General features: G+C 48.1%; 2 protein-coding genes across 5 annotated transcripts in view; one reads left to right on the top strand and one right to left on the bottom strand.

Moving 5' to 3' along the window:
• LOC117138467 (uncharacterized transmembrane protein DDB_G0289901) overlaps positions 1-14,482 on the top strand; it is a 75,793-nt gene extending 61,311 nt beyond the window's left edge. For 2 of the 4 annotated variants that reach the window (XM_033300595.1, XM_033300594.1), the window contains 10 exons: positions 3,670-3,988; positions 5,123-5,384; positions 5,667-8,187; positions 8,676-8,793; positions 8,883-10,053; positions 10,127-11,126; positions 11,193-11,406; positions 11,467-11,735; positions 11,849-13,107; positions 13,176-14,482. In XM_033300595.1, the coding sequence (XP_033156486.1) occupies positions 3,938-3,988; positions 5,123-5,384; positions 5,667-8,187; positions 8,676-8,793; positions 8,883-10,053; positions 10,127-11,126; positions 11,193-11,406; positions 11,467-11,735; positions 11,849-13,107; positions 13,176-13,249 (6,939 nt within the window). In that variant the 5' untranslated portion in view covers positions 3,670-3,937 and the 3' untranslated portion in view covers positions 13,250-14,482. Of the gene's footprint in view, positions 1-3,669; positions 3,989-4,781; positions 4,966-5,122; positions 5,385-5,666; positions 8,192-8,675; positions 8,794-8,882; positions 10,054-10,126; positions 11,127-11,192; positions 11,407-11,466; positions 11,736-11,848; positions 13,108-13,175 lie in introns of those variants that run through there. The other 2 variants (XM_033300596.1, XM_033300597.1) reach the window with 2 other exon arrangements.
• Positions 14,483-15,204: 722 nt separating this feature from the next.
• LOC117138475 (gamma-secretase subunit pen-2) lies at positions 15,205-15,930 on the bottom strand. Its single transcript, XM_033300606.1, has 3 exons — positions 15,656-15,930; positions 15,482-15,586; positions 15,205-15,407 (listed from the first exon to the last, which is right to left on the bottom strand). Exons 1-3 carry the CDS (start codon positions 15,714-15,716, stop codon positions 15,268-15,270), a joined length of 306 nt encoding a protein of 101 aa, XP_033156497.1. The 5' UTR covers positions 15,717-15,930; the 3' UTR covers positions 15,205-15,267.
• Positions 15,931-16,165: the final 235 nt, after the last annotated feature.

Below are 16,165 nucleotides of genomic sequence, written 5' to 3'. Positions count from 1 at the left end.
AAATATATTATAGTTTTTTCTTTGCAAGCATATAGACCTTTTTTTTACGAATCGTCCGTACTCTTGCAACATTCAAAGCTCCAGAGACTTCAATTAAAACAGAACCCTCAACGGATCGATAATTCTTGATTCCCCTGACGAGAATGGCTCCCTGCATCCGAACAACTTGTGTGTGCAACTCATTAGATGCGAGATCCAGAAAGGGAAACTCGTAACTCGTAATTGAGGACAGCAAATTGCTGGTGACACGAACAAAAGATCTGTTGAGGGAATGAAGTCATAAATTCCGGAGCCCATCAATGGACGGAAAGGGGCGCGCACACACATTTCTTTCAAGTGATCAATATATTGGAAAAGCAATTGAATGTTGTGTGTGTCTACTAACCCGGGATCCTCCAGCCTCCCTCTTCATCTTGAGTTCTTGCCATCCCGGGCTCGTTTTCAGATCGTTGCCTAAGTGGCATGATCGCCACTTGAGTTGAGTTGGGTTTGCGTTGAGCTGGTGTGGCATGCCACAGGGAAAATAATAATAAAAAAACCAAAAAGGGAACCCGCTGCACTTAATTTAATTGAACGCCGAGCAGCCGCCGCCTCGAGCGTGTTGAGCCTAAACAGCCGCCGCCAACGCAATCGCAATCGCATGGGCTGTGCTCGGGGGAAATCAAATTATCGCGATTCGAGCCGAATCAAAACAGAAACAAGAGCCAAGAATTATTAGCGAAACGCAAGACTGTCTGTGTTTTTTTTTGTTTCTTGTTTATTGTGCTTGAACAATGGGGATCAAAATAATAGTATCCTAACTTATCAAGGTCTTAAAAAGGACACAAAAGATATGGTCAGAATAATGGAAAGGCAAAAGCATCAATGGGATTATCGGCTTATACCTATAAATAGTTTCTAAGTGCTTGAAGATTTCACAGAGATTCTTTTATCTGTTTATGCAAGACTTGATATGTTTCCCTTTGTGATGTGCATCACTATTCTTTTGACCACAACTGTATCTGCGTGTGTGTCTGTTGTCGGAGTCTTCGACTCCGCTTGTTGGCTGCTGTGGTTACGATCCATTCTGGATCGAAAACGCTAATAAAAGCGCACTGGCAACTCCCCGGAGGCGTTCATTTAGCAACCGCAGAGGATCAATCTTGTACAACAACCATCTTGTGAAACAAAAAACGATACAAAAAACAAAAAAAAAAAGAAGAAAAATCCAAGTAGATGACGATGATGGCAATGAAGTCAAGCGATTCCGAACGATCTGAACGGCGGCCAATGTTTTCGACGATGTTACCGTAAATCTTCAGCCGCACAGCTCCATGTTCTTCATTGGTTTCCTCGGCTTCTTCATCATCTTGGGGATTTCGAGTTCTCCTGCTGATTTTACGTCTGCCAGCGATGACGTGCTCTGGCTACATTTGATGAAAACTAGCTCTTGGACAACCAAGTCCAAGAACATTTACTAACAACAGTACGAAAAATTCTACTCTGCTCATCAGTTACTTATCTTAATCTGTTACTAAGAATCTTTCTACGCATAGATTAAAATAGAACATATTATAAATATGTTTTATAATTAGCAGTAGTATAGGTTTTTTTTATGAAACTAGCTATTTCTTGCAGTTGCTTTCATATCTAGTTGCTGTTTTGGTTGGATTTGCTTGGTTACTGCCCGATGTTTAGTACGTGCGGACAGGGATTTTGGCCATGACAAGAAGACGCTGTCAGTTGCCTCTCTGCCATTCTAGTATCTTTACCCCGGCTGCTCATCGGAGAAGTGGGGAGCAGTATTGTGGCATTATGGTATCGGAGCTTGGTCGCAAACCCAACTTAAAACACGACTTGAACGCTGACCGGCGCTGTCTTTGTGCCTTTGGCCAGCCAGCCAGGCAGTCAGCCAGTCAGCCAGTTTCTACCTGGGCTCGCCAAGTTACCTGGTTACCTTTTTTCCCTGCCCCTGGTGGTGCCCTCCGCAAAAACCGGGAACCTCGCTCGCAATCGGTGGAATGTCGATCGCATGGATGGAGCGAAGTGGCGGGGGCTATTAGTAATTTATTGATTTGTCTAAATTATGGTGTGTTTCAATCTTCGTGTTTGTTGGCGGCGTCTGTGAAAAGCATCGGCAATGGATGTTTCTTCCATTTTTTCTTTTTGTTGTGTGTGTATTATTTTTTCTCTTTCACTTTTTTTCGTTCGGTGGGCTTAACCCCTTGTTGGCACGTTAATGCCACATGCCACAACGCGCAGTTGCCACCCACATGGCGCGGAGTGTGTGGAGTGCGTAATAGCGGATTATACGGTGTCCGAGTGAAGGGGGCTCAGTGGCGAATAAAAGATGATTGCCATGGGAACTGAAATGGGCTCTGGTCTGGGCTTAAAAACTCGCATTTGGATGAGATTAAATGCGGTAGTAAAAATACGCAATGTGTGGGCAGCTTTTATTGTCGGGCAGCGAGCGCAGTCAACAACTCAATTAATTAAGTTTCAGTATTCACTATTCACTATTCAGTATTCAGTATGAAAATGCGAACATAGCTCGGTTGACACCAAAAATAAAAACAAAATCCATCGTCGGCCCACACAGAAAAAGCGTGTTTTGCTGTCTGTGCCACTTAATTATCATAAAATGTTAAGCACATGCAAATTTAATTGTTGTTGCTGCTTTAAACTCGAACGAAGCGGGGAAAAAATTGAATGAATCAACAGAGATTCATGCAAACCAATCAATCAAATTAATTGACAAAGTGGGCACAAAAACTGTCGACTAAGAGCCAAAAAAAAAAAAAAAGAAAAAAACAGTATCATAGTAAAGGTGATTTCCCTATTCATTCAATTCGTAATGCTTACATATGGTTAATAAACTGAAACACACTGTTTAATATAACCCCTTTATAGTGTTAGAAAACTGTGTATAGCCTCTTTTGTGTATTTTTCTCAGTTATAGACACCATTAGCTTATAAAGCTTAGTAAAACATAAAGCTAAGCCTAATAGTCGACAACTGTGCTTGACATTTGTTCTGGCATTAATGTTCATTTGCATGGAAATAAAAAAAAAAGTGCTAAGTAGTGAGCTGAAAACTATGACGTCAACGTTTTCGTTTGGTGTTGCGGCATAGACGTGTAGAAACCCTCGTAGAATTCCCAGAGTCGTAGCCCCACTGACGTTATCTAATCGCGAATCGGAACGGCAACAGCTACTGTGCTCGCGCAGCACATGTTTAAATCATATACCCCATATTGGGTGGCACTTGAGATCGGTGGGAGTAGTCGGGAGTGATACTCGTATACCAGAAAGGCCGCCGGTTTCGTTATCAGTATCAGTATCAGTAAATTGTGCAAAAGTGCCTTAATTACCAGGTCGTTAAGGGTTCCGTGTACCCCCTTCGCAGCCATTACCTTCTATAGATGTGATGTATATGTATCATGATCCCAGACCAGTCAGTCCCCCATGTAAATCACAGTCACCCATGGTTTATAGTTAACCTCAAACACATTTGATTGGCGATCGCCGCCGATAGGCGGCAATTGAATTGAGCACTTGAAAGAGCGACAAGGCACCTAATCTCGTCGAGCACTTGGATCGAGTGGGGCAGTACTTTTCATTATAGCGTTTAACCCCATATCAGCCAGATTGCATTGCAATAACTAATCGTTCGCTCTGCTCTATCTTGCAGTTTTGAAAATGAACCATTTGGCCCGAGGGCCGAGGCCCTGTGTCTCCCTGCGTCGTTGCCTGGATAAGAAGTCAACAGTTCGTCACACAAGGCAGCGCCCGAGCTCATCGCCACCCACCACCAGCAGTGTCATCCGCATCCGCGCCAGCTATCGCAGCACCAGCCCAAGCCATCCGATCAGCTCATCCGCCGACTGCACGTTCCTAGGCACTACTGGTAGTACTTTGGGCCGCCCGCGCAGTGCGGTCGCCCGATCGTTTGCGTCTGCATGGAGTCAATGAGACGTAACGAGGCGAACACTAGCCACCACCCGAATAAGGTAAGCAAATTGTGGCACCTTAATCGGAAAAGTATCCACGCAGCATTTCAGAAGCATTTAAATCATATTCGGTATTGATTTCTTATCAGTAACTTTATTTAAACTGTAAATTTGTAAGCTAAACTTTTCAAATACCTAAATTTATACATATCTTATGTATATATGTGCATACTATATGTCTGTCTGTATATAAGCAAAGACGTCAGGCAAAGTACTTTATTTTACTTTGTATACCATACACTTTTTTATTGAGAGTAATAACTTACTAGTGGGAAGTATTTATAGCTTATATCGGATCTTTAATAGTTGGTGACACTATTTACCTTCCTCCACTGTATTTAGTGGGCGATAAGAGCGTAATTATTTTATTGTCATCATTTTGGCCCACTCGAGTGGCGTTTTTTTTTCGGGCTAGTTTCTCAAGTAGCCACTACACTTTTGCAGTGTGCGATAAGCGAAAGGGGCGATAACGAACTGACCGGCGAACTACACGCTTTACTCTTTTGTTTGTTGGTTTATTGGGTCAGTCCAGGAAACTGATTTATTAGTTCAAAGGGTTGAAATCAAAAACACAACAACAACCGAGATCAACGGGCACTTTTAGTTGTCAGTTGCCACTCGTGTTTTCCAACACTGAAAGCGTTTTGTTTTGTTTGCCTTCGTCTCTCCGCCGCTTCTCTTCCGCTCTCATAATATCTTTCTCGCTCTCCCTCTCTTCGTCCGTTTTCGGTGGTTGCTCTCCGGCTCTTTCCTCTTCTTCTTCACTTTTTTTTTTTGGTTTTACGTTCAGTCTCATCCGCCAAACGAAAAAGGACGCCGCGGAGAAGGCTCGCGCAAAATAATCGAGAGGAATACGAAGTTGCTTATTTATTTATTGTTTTTGTTTTTTGTTTTCTTGTAAATTAAAGCGTTAAAAATACGCACACACAAAGATATCAACTAATTATGGTTATGGAATGGAAAAGAAGTTGGCAAAGGTAAAGAGCGAAAGCGGCGAAAGAAATTACAATTTTTGTTTGAGTTTTCTTCACATCATGCCCTACTCCTCACACTTACGCACTCACACCCATGCATATGTATGTGTATGTAAGCTACAACTTATTTTGTTGGATTTCTTTATTTGTGCATTCGCAGGTGGCCCTGAATAGCAGCAACGTAGCAACGGAAAGCAATATTAAGAATAATAAATTGTTAGCTAATTTAAGTGCGACAGGAGCAGCTACAGCTACAACGGCAACAACAGGAACAGCAACAACAACGACGGCGACAACAGCGAATCAAGCGCTGAATTTCAATAACAAAACGAAGGCAACAGCAAACGCGGCCGCAACATCGGCGAATAATCGGCACAATAACAACAACAATTCCAGTGCGATCAAGAAGCACACAAATACGAGTAAGTAACTGCAAATCTCTCGTTGCCTCTCGCTTTTTTTTTTTATCATCAGCGGCGTGGAGCGCATTGTTTTCAGGGGTTACAAATTAAATTATAGGAAATCACGCACACAGAAGTTTGTAGAAAATGATACCCTCCTTTCGATTAATGTGAATTCCCCCTCTCCTCTTTTTATTAGTAATTTATGAAAACAATTAAAAAATAAATCACCCTTTTCTACGCCACTGACCTCTGTGCGCTAATGTGACAACTCCATTCTAATCCATCTCTCCTTTTTCGCAGAACAACTAGCTGGCAAGAGCCCCGCGTGCAACTCCTCCTCCTCGTCGCTCTCCTCGTCGAGCAGCTCCAACTCGAGCGAGTCGAAGGACACGAACTTTGAGTACGAGGACGAGTGGAACATTGGCGGCATACCAGAGCTGTTGGACGACTTGGACGCGGATATTGAGAAGTCAGCGCATTCTTCGGGTGGTGGCAACCAGGATACCGCGCTAAATGCCAAGCAGGCAAACAGCTCCTCCACATCCTCCTCATCATCCTCCAAGGGCGGCGCTTCATCCTCGTCATCCTCGGCAGCAGCAGCAGGATCCTCATCGTCGCATAAATCGCACAAAACCACATTGCACAGCAATTTGTCGGCCACATCGCCAACCACAATTAAGTTCACACGCCAGCCGGTGCCCATTGGCGGAGCTAACTCCTCCTCATCTTCGTCAGCAGCTGCAGCGCCCAGTGGTGGCAGTGCGAACGTGGTGGCCAAGGGATCATCTTCTTCCTCGTCCTCCACATCTTCCTCATCTTCGGGGAAGCATCATCACCATCACCACCATCACTCAAACTCGAGCAGCAGTGGGAGCAGTTCCAAGGGCTACAAGTCCGCTTTGGTGGCTCAACTGAACAGTCCGAGTCCACTGAACAGTAACTCCAAGTCCCTGAGTGGATCGGGGAGTGGAAGCGGGAACACAAACGGAGCAGCGGGAGCTGGAGCCGGCAGCACATTGTCATCTTCGACATTTGCCGGTTTCTCCAAGGGCGGCAGCTTAGTGTCTTCGTCGGCAGGAGCAGCAGCGGCTTTAGCGGCTGGCAGTGGACAACAGGGCTCCAAATTCTCCGCTGGCGGCATGTCCTCGCAAACGGGCAGCGGCAGCGGCGGCAACAACACTAGCAACAGCAACAACACTAGCAACAGCAACAACAGCAGCAGCGGAAGCGGAGGCAGCGGCTCGGGTAGCAGCACAGGGAACACCGCCAGCGGTAGCGGGAACAACAACAGCACAAGTGCCGGTGGGCCGCCGAGTTCGCAAGGCGGCAACAGCGGAAACGGTAGCGGTAGCAGCTCCAGCTCCTCCAGTGGCAAATCGAGCGCAAAGATGTCCATAGACCACCAAGCGACGCTCGACAAAGGACTCAAAATGAAGATCAAGCGCACCAAGCCGGGCACCAAAAGCTCGGAGGCCAAACACGAGATTGTGAAGGCCACCGATCAGCAACAGAACGGAGCCCTGGGCGCCGGATCCAATAACTCGGCCAACGAGGATGGGAGTTCCGGTTCCAGTTCCACCAACGCGTCTTCCCTGGGGAGCACCAATTCATCGAGCAGCGCAAGCAGCGGCAGCTCCTCCAGCAGCGGCAGTTCTTCGAGCAGCAGCAAGAAACACCTAAACAATGCCAGTAGCGGTAGTGGCTCCTCCTCTTCCGGAGGAGGGAGCCAAAACAATGCCAGTGGCCATGCCAGCGGAGGGGGATCCTCCGGTAGCAGTCAGTCTACGCCGCAGGGCACCAAACGAGGAAGTTCGGGTCATCGGCGTGAGAAGACCAAGGACAAGAACGCACATTCCAATCGCATGTCCGTGGACAAGTCAGCGGCTGCTGCCTCGGCGGCCGGCGAGAAGGATACTCCTGAGAAGTGTTCTGGTACGGGAGCTGGTGGATCTCCCTGCTCCTGCAACGGAGATGTGGGAGCTCCTTGCTCCCATCATGCCTGCATTCGCCGTGCCGCACACATGTCCAACTCAGCAGGCAATGCGAATTCGAGTGCCGGCACTGGGCAATCCGGTGGTTCATCCTCCATGTCAGCAGTGCCACCGGGTGTGTTCACACCTTCAGCGGGCTCTCCTTCCGCCGGTTCACCATCGACCGTGGTGCCTGCCGCTGCCTCACTTCTGGCGGCGACCGGAGCTGCCTCCTCCTCCGCCTCTCAAATGGCCAGCAGTAGTGCCGGCGGCGTTGGTGGTTCGGGAGGAGGTGCCAATGCACCAGGACCGCCGGGAAAGGAGTCTGCCGGCAGCATCAAAATCTCCTCGCACATTGCCGCCCAACTGGCAGCAGCGGCGGCTTCCAATAGTTATAGCGGGAGTGGAGCCAACACGAATCAAGGCCAGAACAGCAATGCTGGGGGCAACGGCGGTTCGGAGAGCAAAGCATCAGCGGCGGCGCAGGCCAAGTTAATGGCACCCGGCATGATCTCAGCCACCATGCACCACACGATCTCGGTGCCGGCGGGCACAGGAACAGGCGACGACGATACAAAATCTCCGCCTGCCAAAAGGGTCAAGCATGAGGCTGGCGCTAGCGGAGCAGGAGGCGGCAAGGAGATGGTGGACATCTGCATTGGCACCTCGGTGGGCACCATCACCGAACCGGACTGCCTGGGTCCCTGCGAACCTGGCACATCCGTAACCCTCGAAGGGATTGTGTGGCACGAGACCGAAGGCGGCGTTCTCGTGGTCAACGTCACGTGGCGGGGCAAGACCTACGTGGGCACTCTGCTAGACTGCACCCGACACGATTGGGCTCCTCCAAGGTGAGTTGGTGTGGCTGGGAATTGGGTTGAGGCTTATGGTGACTTGCTTTTCAAACTGTTTCCAAAATTATTGTAGAGACTAGATAAATGAATAAAGATGCCTTTCAATATTATGTTGCAAGTTGATTTATTTTTATTTTGATTTATCTCTTCTTTCTACCCATTGTTTTGGGATCAGTTTGAAATATAGTTTATGGTTAATATACGCGATACATAATTATCAAATCTCAGTGGCGTTTAAGTAAATTTGTCAGCACCTTATCTACTTGCCTTATATTTGCACCAAGCTGTTAAGTCATTTGTAAATTAAGTCTAAATCTGATGCAACAGCAATCATTTGCCGTTCGTTTACTGATGCGATTATTTATTAAGTACTTAATGTGCCACTCAAGATTTCCACATGTAGTTTGTTTTGATTGAAGATATGTGATATCTGTGGGGATTGCAAACATCGTTACTGATTACTCATTAATGTTCGTGTCTTTCAGATTCTGTGATTCACCAACTGAAGAATTAGATTCTCGAACTCCAAAGGGACGCGGCAAGCGCGGACGCAGTGCAGGTCTCACTCCTGACCTGAGCAACTTTACCGAGACCAGAAGTTCGGTAAGTAAAACATACAGGATTGAGTTGTCTTCTTTTGAAAGCCGAAATGAATACGATGGTTAATTATATATATCTTCAAATCGTTACAGATTTACTTCTCACACGCCCAGGTGCACTCCAAGCTGCGTAATGGTGCCACAAAGGGACGCGGTGCGACACGCAGTGCATCCGGTAATGCGGCAGCGAACAGCAACAGCAGTTCATCGGGCAACGGAGGCGGGGCCACGCCCAGCACATCGCCGACGGCATTTTTACCGCCTCGGCCTGAGAAGCGCAAGTCGAAGGATGAGGCGCCTTCACCGCTTAACGGCGACGCCTCGGATGGAGCATCTGGTGGCGGTATTGGTGGAGCCGGTGGAGTGAACATGGTGAACGCCAGTGGCATACCCATATCGGCCAGCGGCGGTGGCCTGGCCACGCAGCCGCAGAGCCTGCTCAACCCGGTCACTGGTCTCAATGTGCAGATCAGCACCAAGAAATGTAAGACTGCTTCGCCCTGCGCGATCTCCCCAGTGCTGCTTGAGTGTCCCGAGCAGGACTGCAGCAAGAAGTACAAGCACGCAAATGGGCTGCGTTATCACCAGTCGCATGCCCACGGAGCGGGCGGTGGCGCAAGCTCTATGGATGAGGACTCAATGCAGGCGCCCGAGGATCCGGCCACGCCGCCCTCGCCAGGTGTCGCAAGTGGAACGGGATCGGGAGCATCTGTGGCATCATTGGCAGTACCAGCGACAGCATCATCAGCGGGTCAGGGAACTGTCGCCGTGTCCCCAAACACGCCCCTCGCGAATTCAAGCAACCCCGTCACCAATGGCAATGTTGCCCCATCGGCACCAGCTACTGGATCGGTATCTATCGCCGCTCCCAGCACCACTCCTTCTGTGGTAGAGACGCAAGCGCCGCTTACTGGTCCTCCACCAGCCACGCCACCAGCTCCAACTCCCATCTGCGCAGTTGCAACGCCTGGAGCAGAGCAATCTGCATCATCAGTATTGCCTCTGGGAAATCTTCCACTAACGGCAGGTCCAAATAGCGCGACACAACAGCAACAGCCTCCTACACAGCAGCAACAACCACAGTTGCTCGTCCCAGGAGGCAGTGCGGCAAGCCTTCAGCAGCAGCAGCAACCAGTGGCCGGAGGCAGCATCACTGCTGGAATCTCCGGACAGGCTCTCTCACAGCATCAACAACAACTAATGGGTGGATTGCCTGCCATGTTGTCAGACCAGCAGCAGCAGGCCTTGTTGCAGCAGGGAGCACGTAAGTATTCGATTTTTCTACCTCTAAAATTTTGTTCTACCTCGTACTAAATTCGTATCTATTTCCGTTTTAGTTAAAGCGGGGGTACTGCGTTTTGGCCCGCCGGATGGAAATCCACTGCAGCAGCAGCCTGGCCAAGCATCGGTTAATCCACAGACACAGCAGTCTCCTCCAAGGCCTCCAAGTCATGTCCAGGATCAACAGACGCCATCGGCCTACGCCCAGCAGGCAGGATTGAAGACATCGCCTGGATTTGGCTCCGTTGGCGTGGGTGCCGCTAGCAGCAAACAAAAGAAGAACCGCAAGTCACCTGGGCCCAGTGACTTTGAGGGCCGTGTATCGCGCGAGGATGTACAGAGTCCGGCCTACAGTGATATCTCCGATGACTCCACGCCAGTTGTCGAACAGGAAATGCTGGACAAGTCAGTCGGCCAGGCGGTGACGGCGAAGCACATCGAATTGATGGGCAAGAAGCCGACGGAAGTGGGCGTTGGCGTTCCGCCAGCCCCCGCACCCAACATGTATGTGCCGGGAATGTATCAGTTCTATCCGGCGCAGCAGCAGTCAGCACCTCCGCCACAGCAGCAGCAACAACAGCCGCAATACATGGTGCAGACAGAGCCAGGCAAACCACCAGGACTGCCACCAGCTTTGACACAAGCTCAGCAGCAGCAACAATTGCAGCCGGGTGCTCCTCCGCCTACCTCACAGCCCCCGAGTCATTTGCTGGGTCCACCTGGTCAGCAGTCGGTGGCTGCCCACCTGGCAGACTACAGTGGCAAGAACAAGGATCCACCATTGGATCTGATGACCAAACCGCAGCCACAGCCGGGTCAGCCGCCTTCGCAGCAACAGCAGCCAGGCCAACTGTCGGGGCAGGAAAACAATGGCAAGGATGTTGGACCGCCCACCTCTCAGCCAGGATCTCAGCCGCCGCCGGTCAACCTAAGTGCAGTGGCTGGGCCGCCGCCAGGAAGCCTGCCACCCGGTTTGGGTGGTCTCTCGGCTTTGGGAGCAGCCGGTCTAGGTGGTCCTGGACCGGGCAAAGGCATGCCCCACTTCTATCCCTTCAAGTAAGTTGTTGATCAATCGCTAAGGTCAGTCGCCATTGCATAACTAACATATCGTTTACCTCTTAGCTTTATTCCGCCTGCGTATCCATACAATGTGGACCCCAACTTTGGGTCAGTTTCTATTGTTGCTTCAGAGGAGGCCGCCAAGCTTAGTGGACATCCGGGTCTGCCACCCAGCTCACAAGCGCAGCAGTTGTCCGGCATAAGTATCAAGGAGGAGCGTCTCAAGGAGAGCCCCAGTCCGCACGACCAGCCGAAGCACATGCCACCTCAGCAGCAGGTGAGTCCTTACTAACGTTATCACATTTTGGCAAAACTAATGCAATCTAATCATCCGCAGATGATAGCCAGCAAGCTGATCAAGCAGGAGCCGATGACAAAGCAGGAGATCAAGCAGGAGCCCAACTCAAATCCGGGTCAGCAGCATCCGCCTCAGCAACAGCAGCCAGCACCTCAGCCGCAGCAACAACAGCCGCCACCCCCGCAGCCACAACAGCCGCATGCCCTGCATCCCAAGGATCTACAGGCACTGGGCGCCTATCCCGCCATCTACCAGCGCCATTCCATGAGCCTGGCCGTGCAGCAGGCCCGCGACGAGGAGCTGAGACGGTAAGTGAAATCTGAGCATCATAAACGCGTCTTTGAGAAATACAAATTACTTATTTTAAAATTGTTTCTAATTTTTGGAAGTTGTAACTAACTTATGTATCTTTTCACATCAGGTATTACATGTTCACTGGACGACAGAATCAGGCTGCCGTAGCTGCTGCCGCGGCAGCTCAAAACGCTGCCAGTGGAGGTCTTCCACCTCATCCCGGCATGATGCACAAGGATGAGCCCGGCATGGGATCGGTGCAACAACAGCAGCAGCAACAACAGCAGCAGATGCAAATTGCACAGCAGCAGCAGCAGGCCATTCAGCATCAGCATCATCAGCACCTGCAGCAGCAGCACCAGGCCCAGCAACAGCAGCAGCAGCAACAACACCAGCAGCAGCAACAGCAGCAACAACAGCAACAGCAGCAGCAGCAACAACAGCAAAAGTTAAAGCAGTCACAGGCGGCTAGTGCGGCGGCAAATAATAAGGCCACCAACCTGACGAAGGATTCTCCCAAACAAAAGGGCGGCGATGACGATCAACCGCTGAAGGTGAAGCAGGAGGGCCAAAAGCCGACCATGGAGACTCAAGGTCCGCCACCACCACCAACGTCGCAGTACTTCCTTCACCCCTCTTACATTTCGCCGACGCCCTTTGGGTTCGATCCCAATCATCCGATGTATCGCAACGTGTTAATGTCAGCCGCCGGACCGTATAATACGGCACCGTACCACCTGCCCATCCCTCGCCCGTACCATGCCCCAGAAGATCTCTCGCGTAACACCGGCACCAAGGCGTTGGATGCACTGCATCACGCGGCCAGTCAGTACTACACCACCCACAAGATCCATGAGCTCAGCGAACGGGCCCTCAAGTCGCCCACCAGCGGCAGCGGCCCCGTCAAGGTGAGCGTCAGCAGTCCCAGCATCGGGCCGCCTCAACCAGGCGGACCCACGAGCAGCGGCCCCGGATCCGGACCAGTTTCCGGTGTCCTCGGCCCCGGCAGCGGTTCCAACCAGCAGCCCGGCTCGGCACCTGGGTCTGCGGGCGGTGTGCCGCTGAACCTACAGCCACCACCCGGAGGAATGGGCCCGGCACCCGGCAGCAAGCCGGATCTGTCCGGCCCGAAAGGACATGGCGGAGTGACGCCCGGCTCGTCATTAGACGGCCACAAGCAGTCGATGCCCGGAGGTCCGCCACCGAACGGGCCATCGGGCAATGGAGCCGTTGGCGGTGTGGGAGGCGCTGCCGGCAATGGCGCAGCGGGAGGCGGCGGTGCAGGTGCCGCCGACTCACGCAGCCCACCACCGCAGCGCCATGTGCACACCCACCACCACACGCACGTCGGCCTCGGCTATCCCATGTACCCGGCGCCGTATGGAGGTGAGTCCCAACTGTGCCATTCAGTTCGGAAAGTAGAATGCTAATTATTTAAATGTTTACTCCCATAGCGGCTGTTTTGGCTAGCCAGCAGGCGGCTGCTGTAGCTGTGATAAACCCGTTTCCGCCGGGTCCGTCGAAATGAGATCCACTGAACGGTAACAACGAGAAGAAGGCGTATAACGTAAAGAACAACTAGTGTGGAGCGGAAAGTCATGGTGCCCGCCCCATAGTGCATTTGCTATTTTCTGAGATCCCCAGACAGACAGATGGAATGGGAGAAGGATAAGGCTTTGTTCCCCGTTGGATTCCAACTTCTTCCCGTCGAAACCTGTCGCAGTCTTGGCTGCCTCTACGAATCCTTTCGATCCTGATGCATCGGCGGCCGAGGAACCGAGAGGAACACAGAATCGACTATTTATATGCATAAGTATTTTTTGATGTTTTGTTCGATGTGGTTAACTATAACTAGCCTAAGGTATCACTACTATTACCACGTACAACCTATACATATATAAATATATATAGCATAACTACATATAGCGACTTTTTCCTAAGTGTATTTGCATCTGCATATAGATATCTATATTTATATTTATATCATACGAGAGAGGCGTAATCCGAACATGAACAAACAACCAGCAAACAACAGATTACATGAAACATACAAAAAACATAAGGGAAAAAACGAATCAAACTCGATACTGTAGTGTGTTGATTTCTTTGTAAAAAATAAAAACTAAACGAACGAGAAATGAAATTAAGAGAGCGAAATGTATGGATATTGTTTAACTAAATGATTAAATTATGCAAGTAGAACGTACAAGATTAGCATTTAGCGTGTGTATTAATTATCCTTATCTGTGTTGCGGATGGAGCTGCGCGGGATTTGCATCTAAAAGACAAATTGGGCGCGCCGCCCATTCAATTCTTATAAATATAAATATTTATTATGTGTATCTAAATCTATATCTGTGTGTGTACTACTCGTATCCGTAGTTTCTACGTTATAAGTTCTCCGTGAATGACTACGATGAATTTTTCGGCCAACAGCCGCACATTAATTTTAATTGTTTCTAAGCATCAATTTGTACTTTAAATATTTATACGCATATGCTGCATATATGATATGATAACGATGGCGAGATATATATGTAATTAAAGGATTATCTATGTGAATGTGGGTGTGTAGTAGTTCACTAGCCGCTTCATAGACTCTACACGCGTGATTTATGGCACTTAATGTTCTGTAGCCTAAGCCCCCCCCAAAAAAAAAACTCCCATCTGCCCCTCAAAACTCCCGCTTCCTATCCCAAATACACATTGATTCTTTAGAATTTATAAATAAAACAAGTATTGAATGTAAATATACCTTAAAGCGAGTCTTTTGTATTGTAAATTAGTTCCACTGATTGATTTGGTGGCCCTGCTTAGTGCTTTGCCACCAAGTTCGTGTTATAAACATTAATGCATAATATTGTAATGTACTATATGTGTTGGCAGCATTTGCTGTGAACCGCAAACGAAATGCAAGCGATTTACCGAAAAATAGCAATTTGAATTATGTCTTCATGTGTAGATCGGCGAGTGTTTTCCTTACACTCATTTAGAGTCGCTAGGTTTTTTGACATTCTTAATGCAATTTGTAATCAAATCATAGGAGGCATTCGACTCACGGATACAAACACACAACATAACAAAACAATTAAATGGGATTTAACAAATTACCATAATGGCTTATGCAACGGTACAAGCAGAGTTTTATACAAATTATGTATTTTAGAGATGGATAACGGGACGATGAAGCGCATTGAATTGAATTCGAAACAATGAAATTGTATCTAAGCAAAGAATGTAATCCACAAAATGGCTAACTAAAGCTAAATCAAGCATTCAAATATGGACGAATATGAACAAAACACATAACTAGCGGCTAAGAAATTTCAACAAAATATAGTACACATATTTAAAGTATACAGAAAATTATAAAAAACAAAAACAGCTTTAGATGTGAATAAAAAATATGTAATTAAATCAAAACTGCGCTTCTTTTGTTTGGGTCATATAGGGGAACTTCTGATGGATTATTAAAAACGTTAATTTTGTTTAGGAATGAAGTCTTTTTTAATATCATTAGTTGCTAACGAATTAATCTAGTTATGTTTATGCACTACCCAGGGGTATGATGAAGCTCATATAGTCCGCTGTGGCGCCCCAAGCTGTGCGATTTGTCTGGAATATTATTATCCAGGCAGTCAGTACTATCAGCCAGAAAAGAGTTCCCACCGCGGAGTATATAACATCTGGAGGAAGGTAGGGAAGGAATTGTGGAATATTAGATTGTATGGAATGGGCATGTATTTATATTTTCACTTACATCTCTTTATTTGGCTCTGCTCCGAAAATGGTGGCTTATGGAAGGCCTCCGTGAAAAACCAGCAAACGTTAATGGCCCACACAAAGGGCAGGAATGCAAAGCCAGCTGGGTTTGAGTCAAATAGAAAGTAACTTGGTTAAAATCCAATCATTACTCACTGGTAGTAACTCTTACCAAAGAAGTATTTGCGACACAGCTCCAGTTTTCGCGGATTGGGTGCCTTTGAGATGTCCATGATTAATCCTCTCCAGATATGTGGGTGGTTGCTTCTTTGTTTCCGAATCTGTTTCCGGCCCAGGAAAGCTTATTCCTACTTATATGTAAAATGTAAGCAAATAATACTCAATATCTATGGTTATAACACTGTCGGCATTTAATAGTTTATATTTTCACTTCAATTTTTGCTTTTGTTGATTTGTGTTTTAGGTTTTAGTCCATTGGTGCGCAATCGATATCGACAAGTTATCGAAACAGGGGTGAACTAAACAGTGACTATTGGATCACTGTTTCATTTGCTAATATCTAACGCATATAACGGTATATTAATATTGCACAGATGTTTTTTTTAACGCCCGCACGACTTTGCGATTTGTGCGATGTTTAGTATATCATTGCTTGTGTTCTCTTTGCTTAAAACGCCAATCAAACTGTTACAAGTCAAACCCACTTCAGTGTTGTATACCG

This window comes from Drosophila mauritiana, chromosome 2R, assembly GCF_004382145.1.
Source record: "Drosophila mauritiana strain mau12 chromosome 2R, ASM438214v1, whole genome shotgun sequence".
In the NCBI taxonomy this organism is placed as follows: domain Eukaryota; kingdom Metazoa; phylum Arthropoda; class Insecta; order Diptera; family Drosophilidae; genus Drosophila; species Drosophila mauritiana.
This window is presented reverse-complemented; position numbering and strand designations above follow the sequence as displayed.

Bases quoted from the DNA above. Each gene is read 5' to 3' on its own strand.
- LOC117138475 (XM_033300606.1), bottom strand. From the start codon at position 15,716: ATGGACATCTCAAAGGCACCCAATCCGCGAAAACTGGAGCTGTGTCGC. The intron at 15,587-15,655 runs GTAAGAGTTACT...ACTCAAACCCAG, and splicing joins GTGTCGCAAATACTTCTTTG to CTGGCTTTGCATTCCTGCCC. The intron at 15,408-15,481 runs GTAAGTGAAAAT...ACCTTCCTCCAG, and splicing joins GCAGAGCCAAATAAAGAGAT to ATGTTATATACTCCGCGGTG.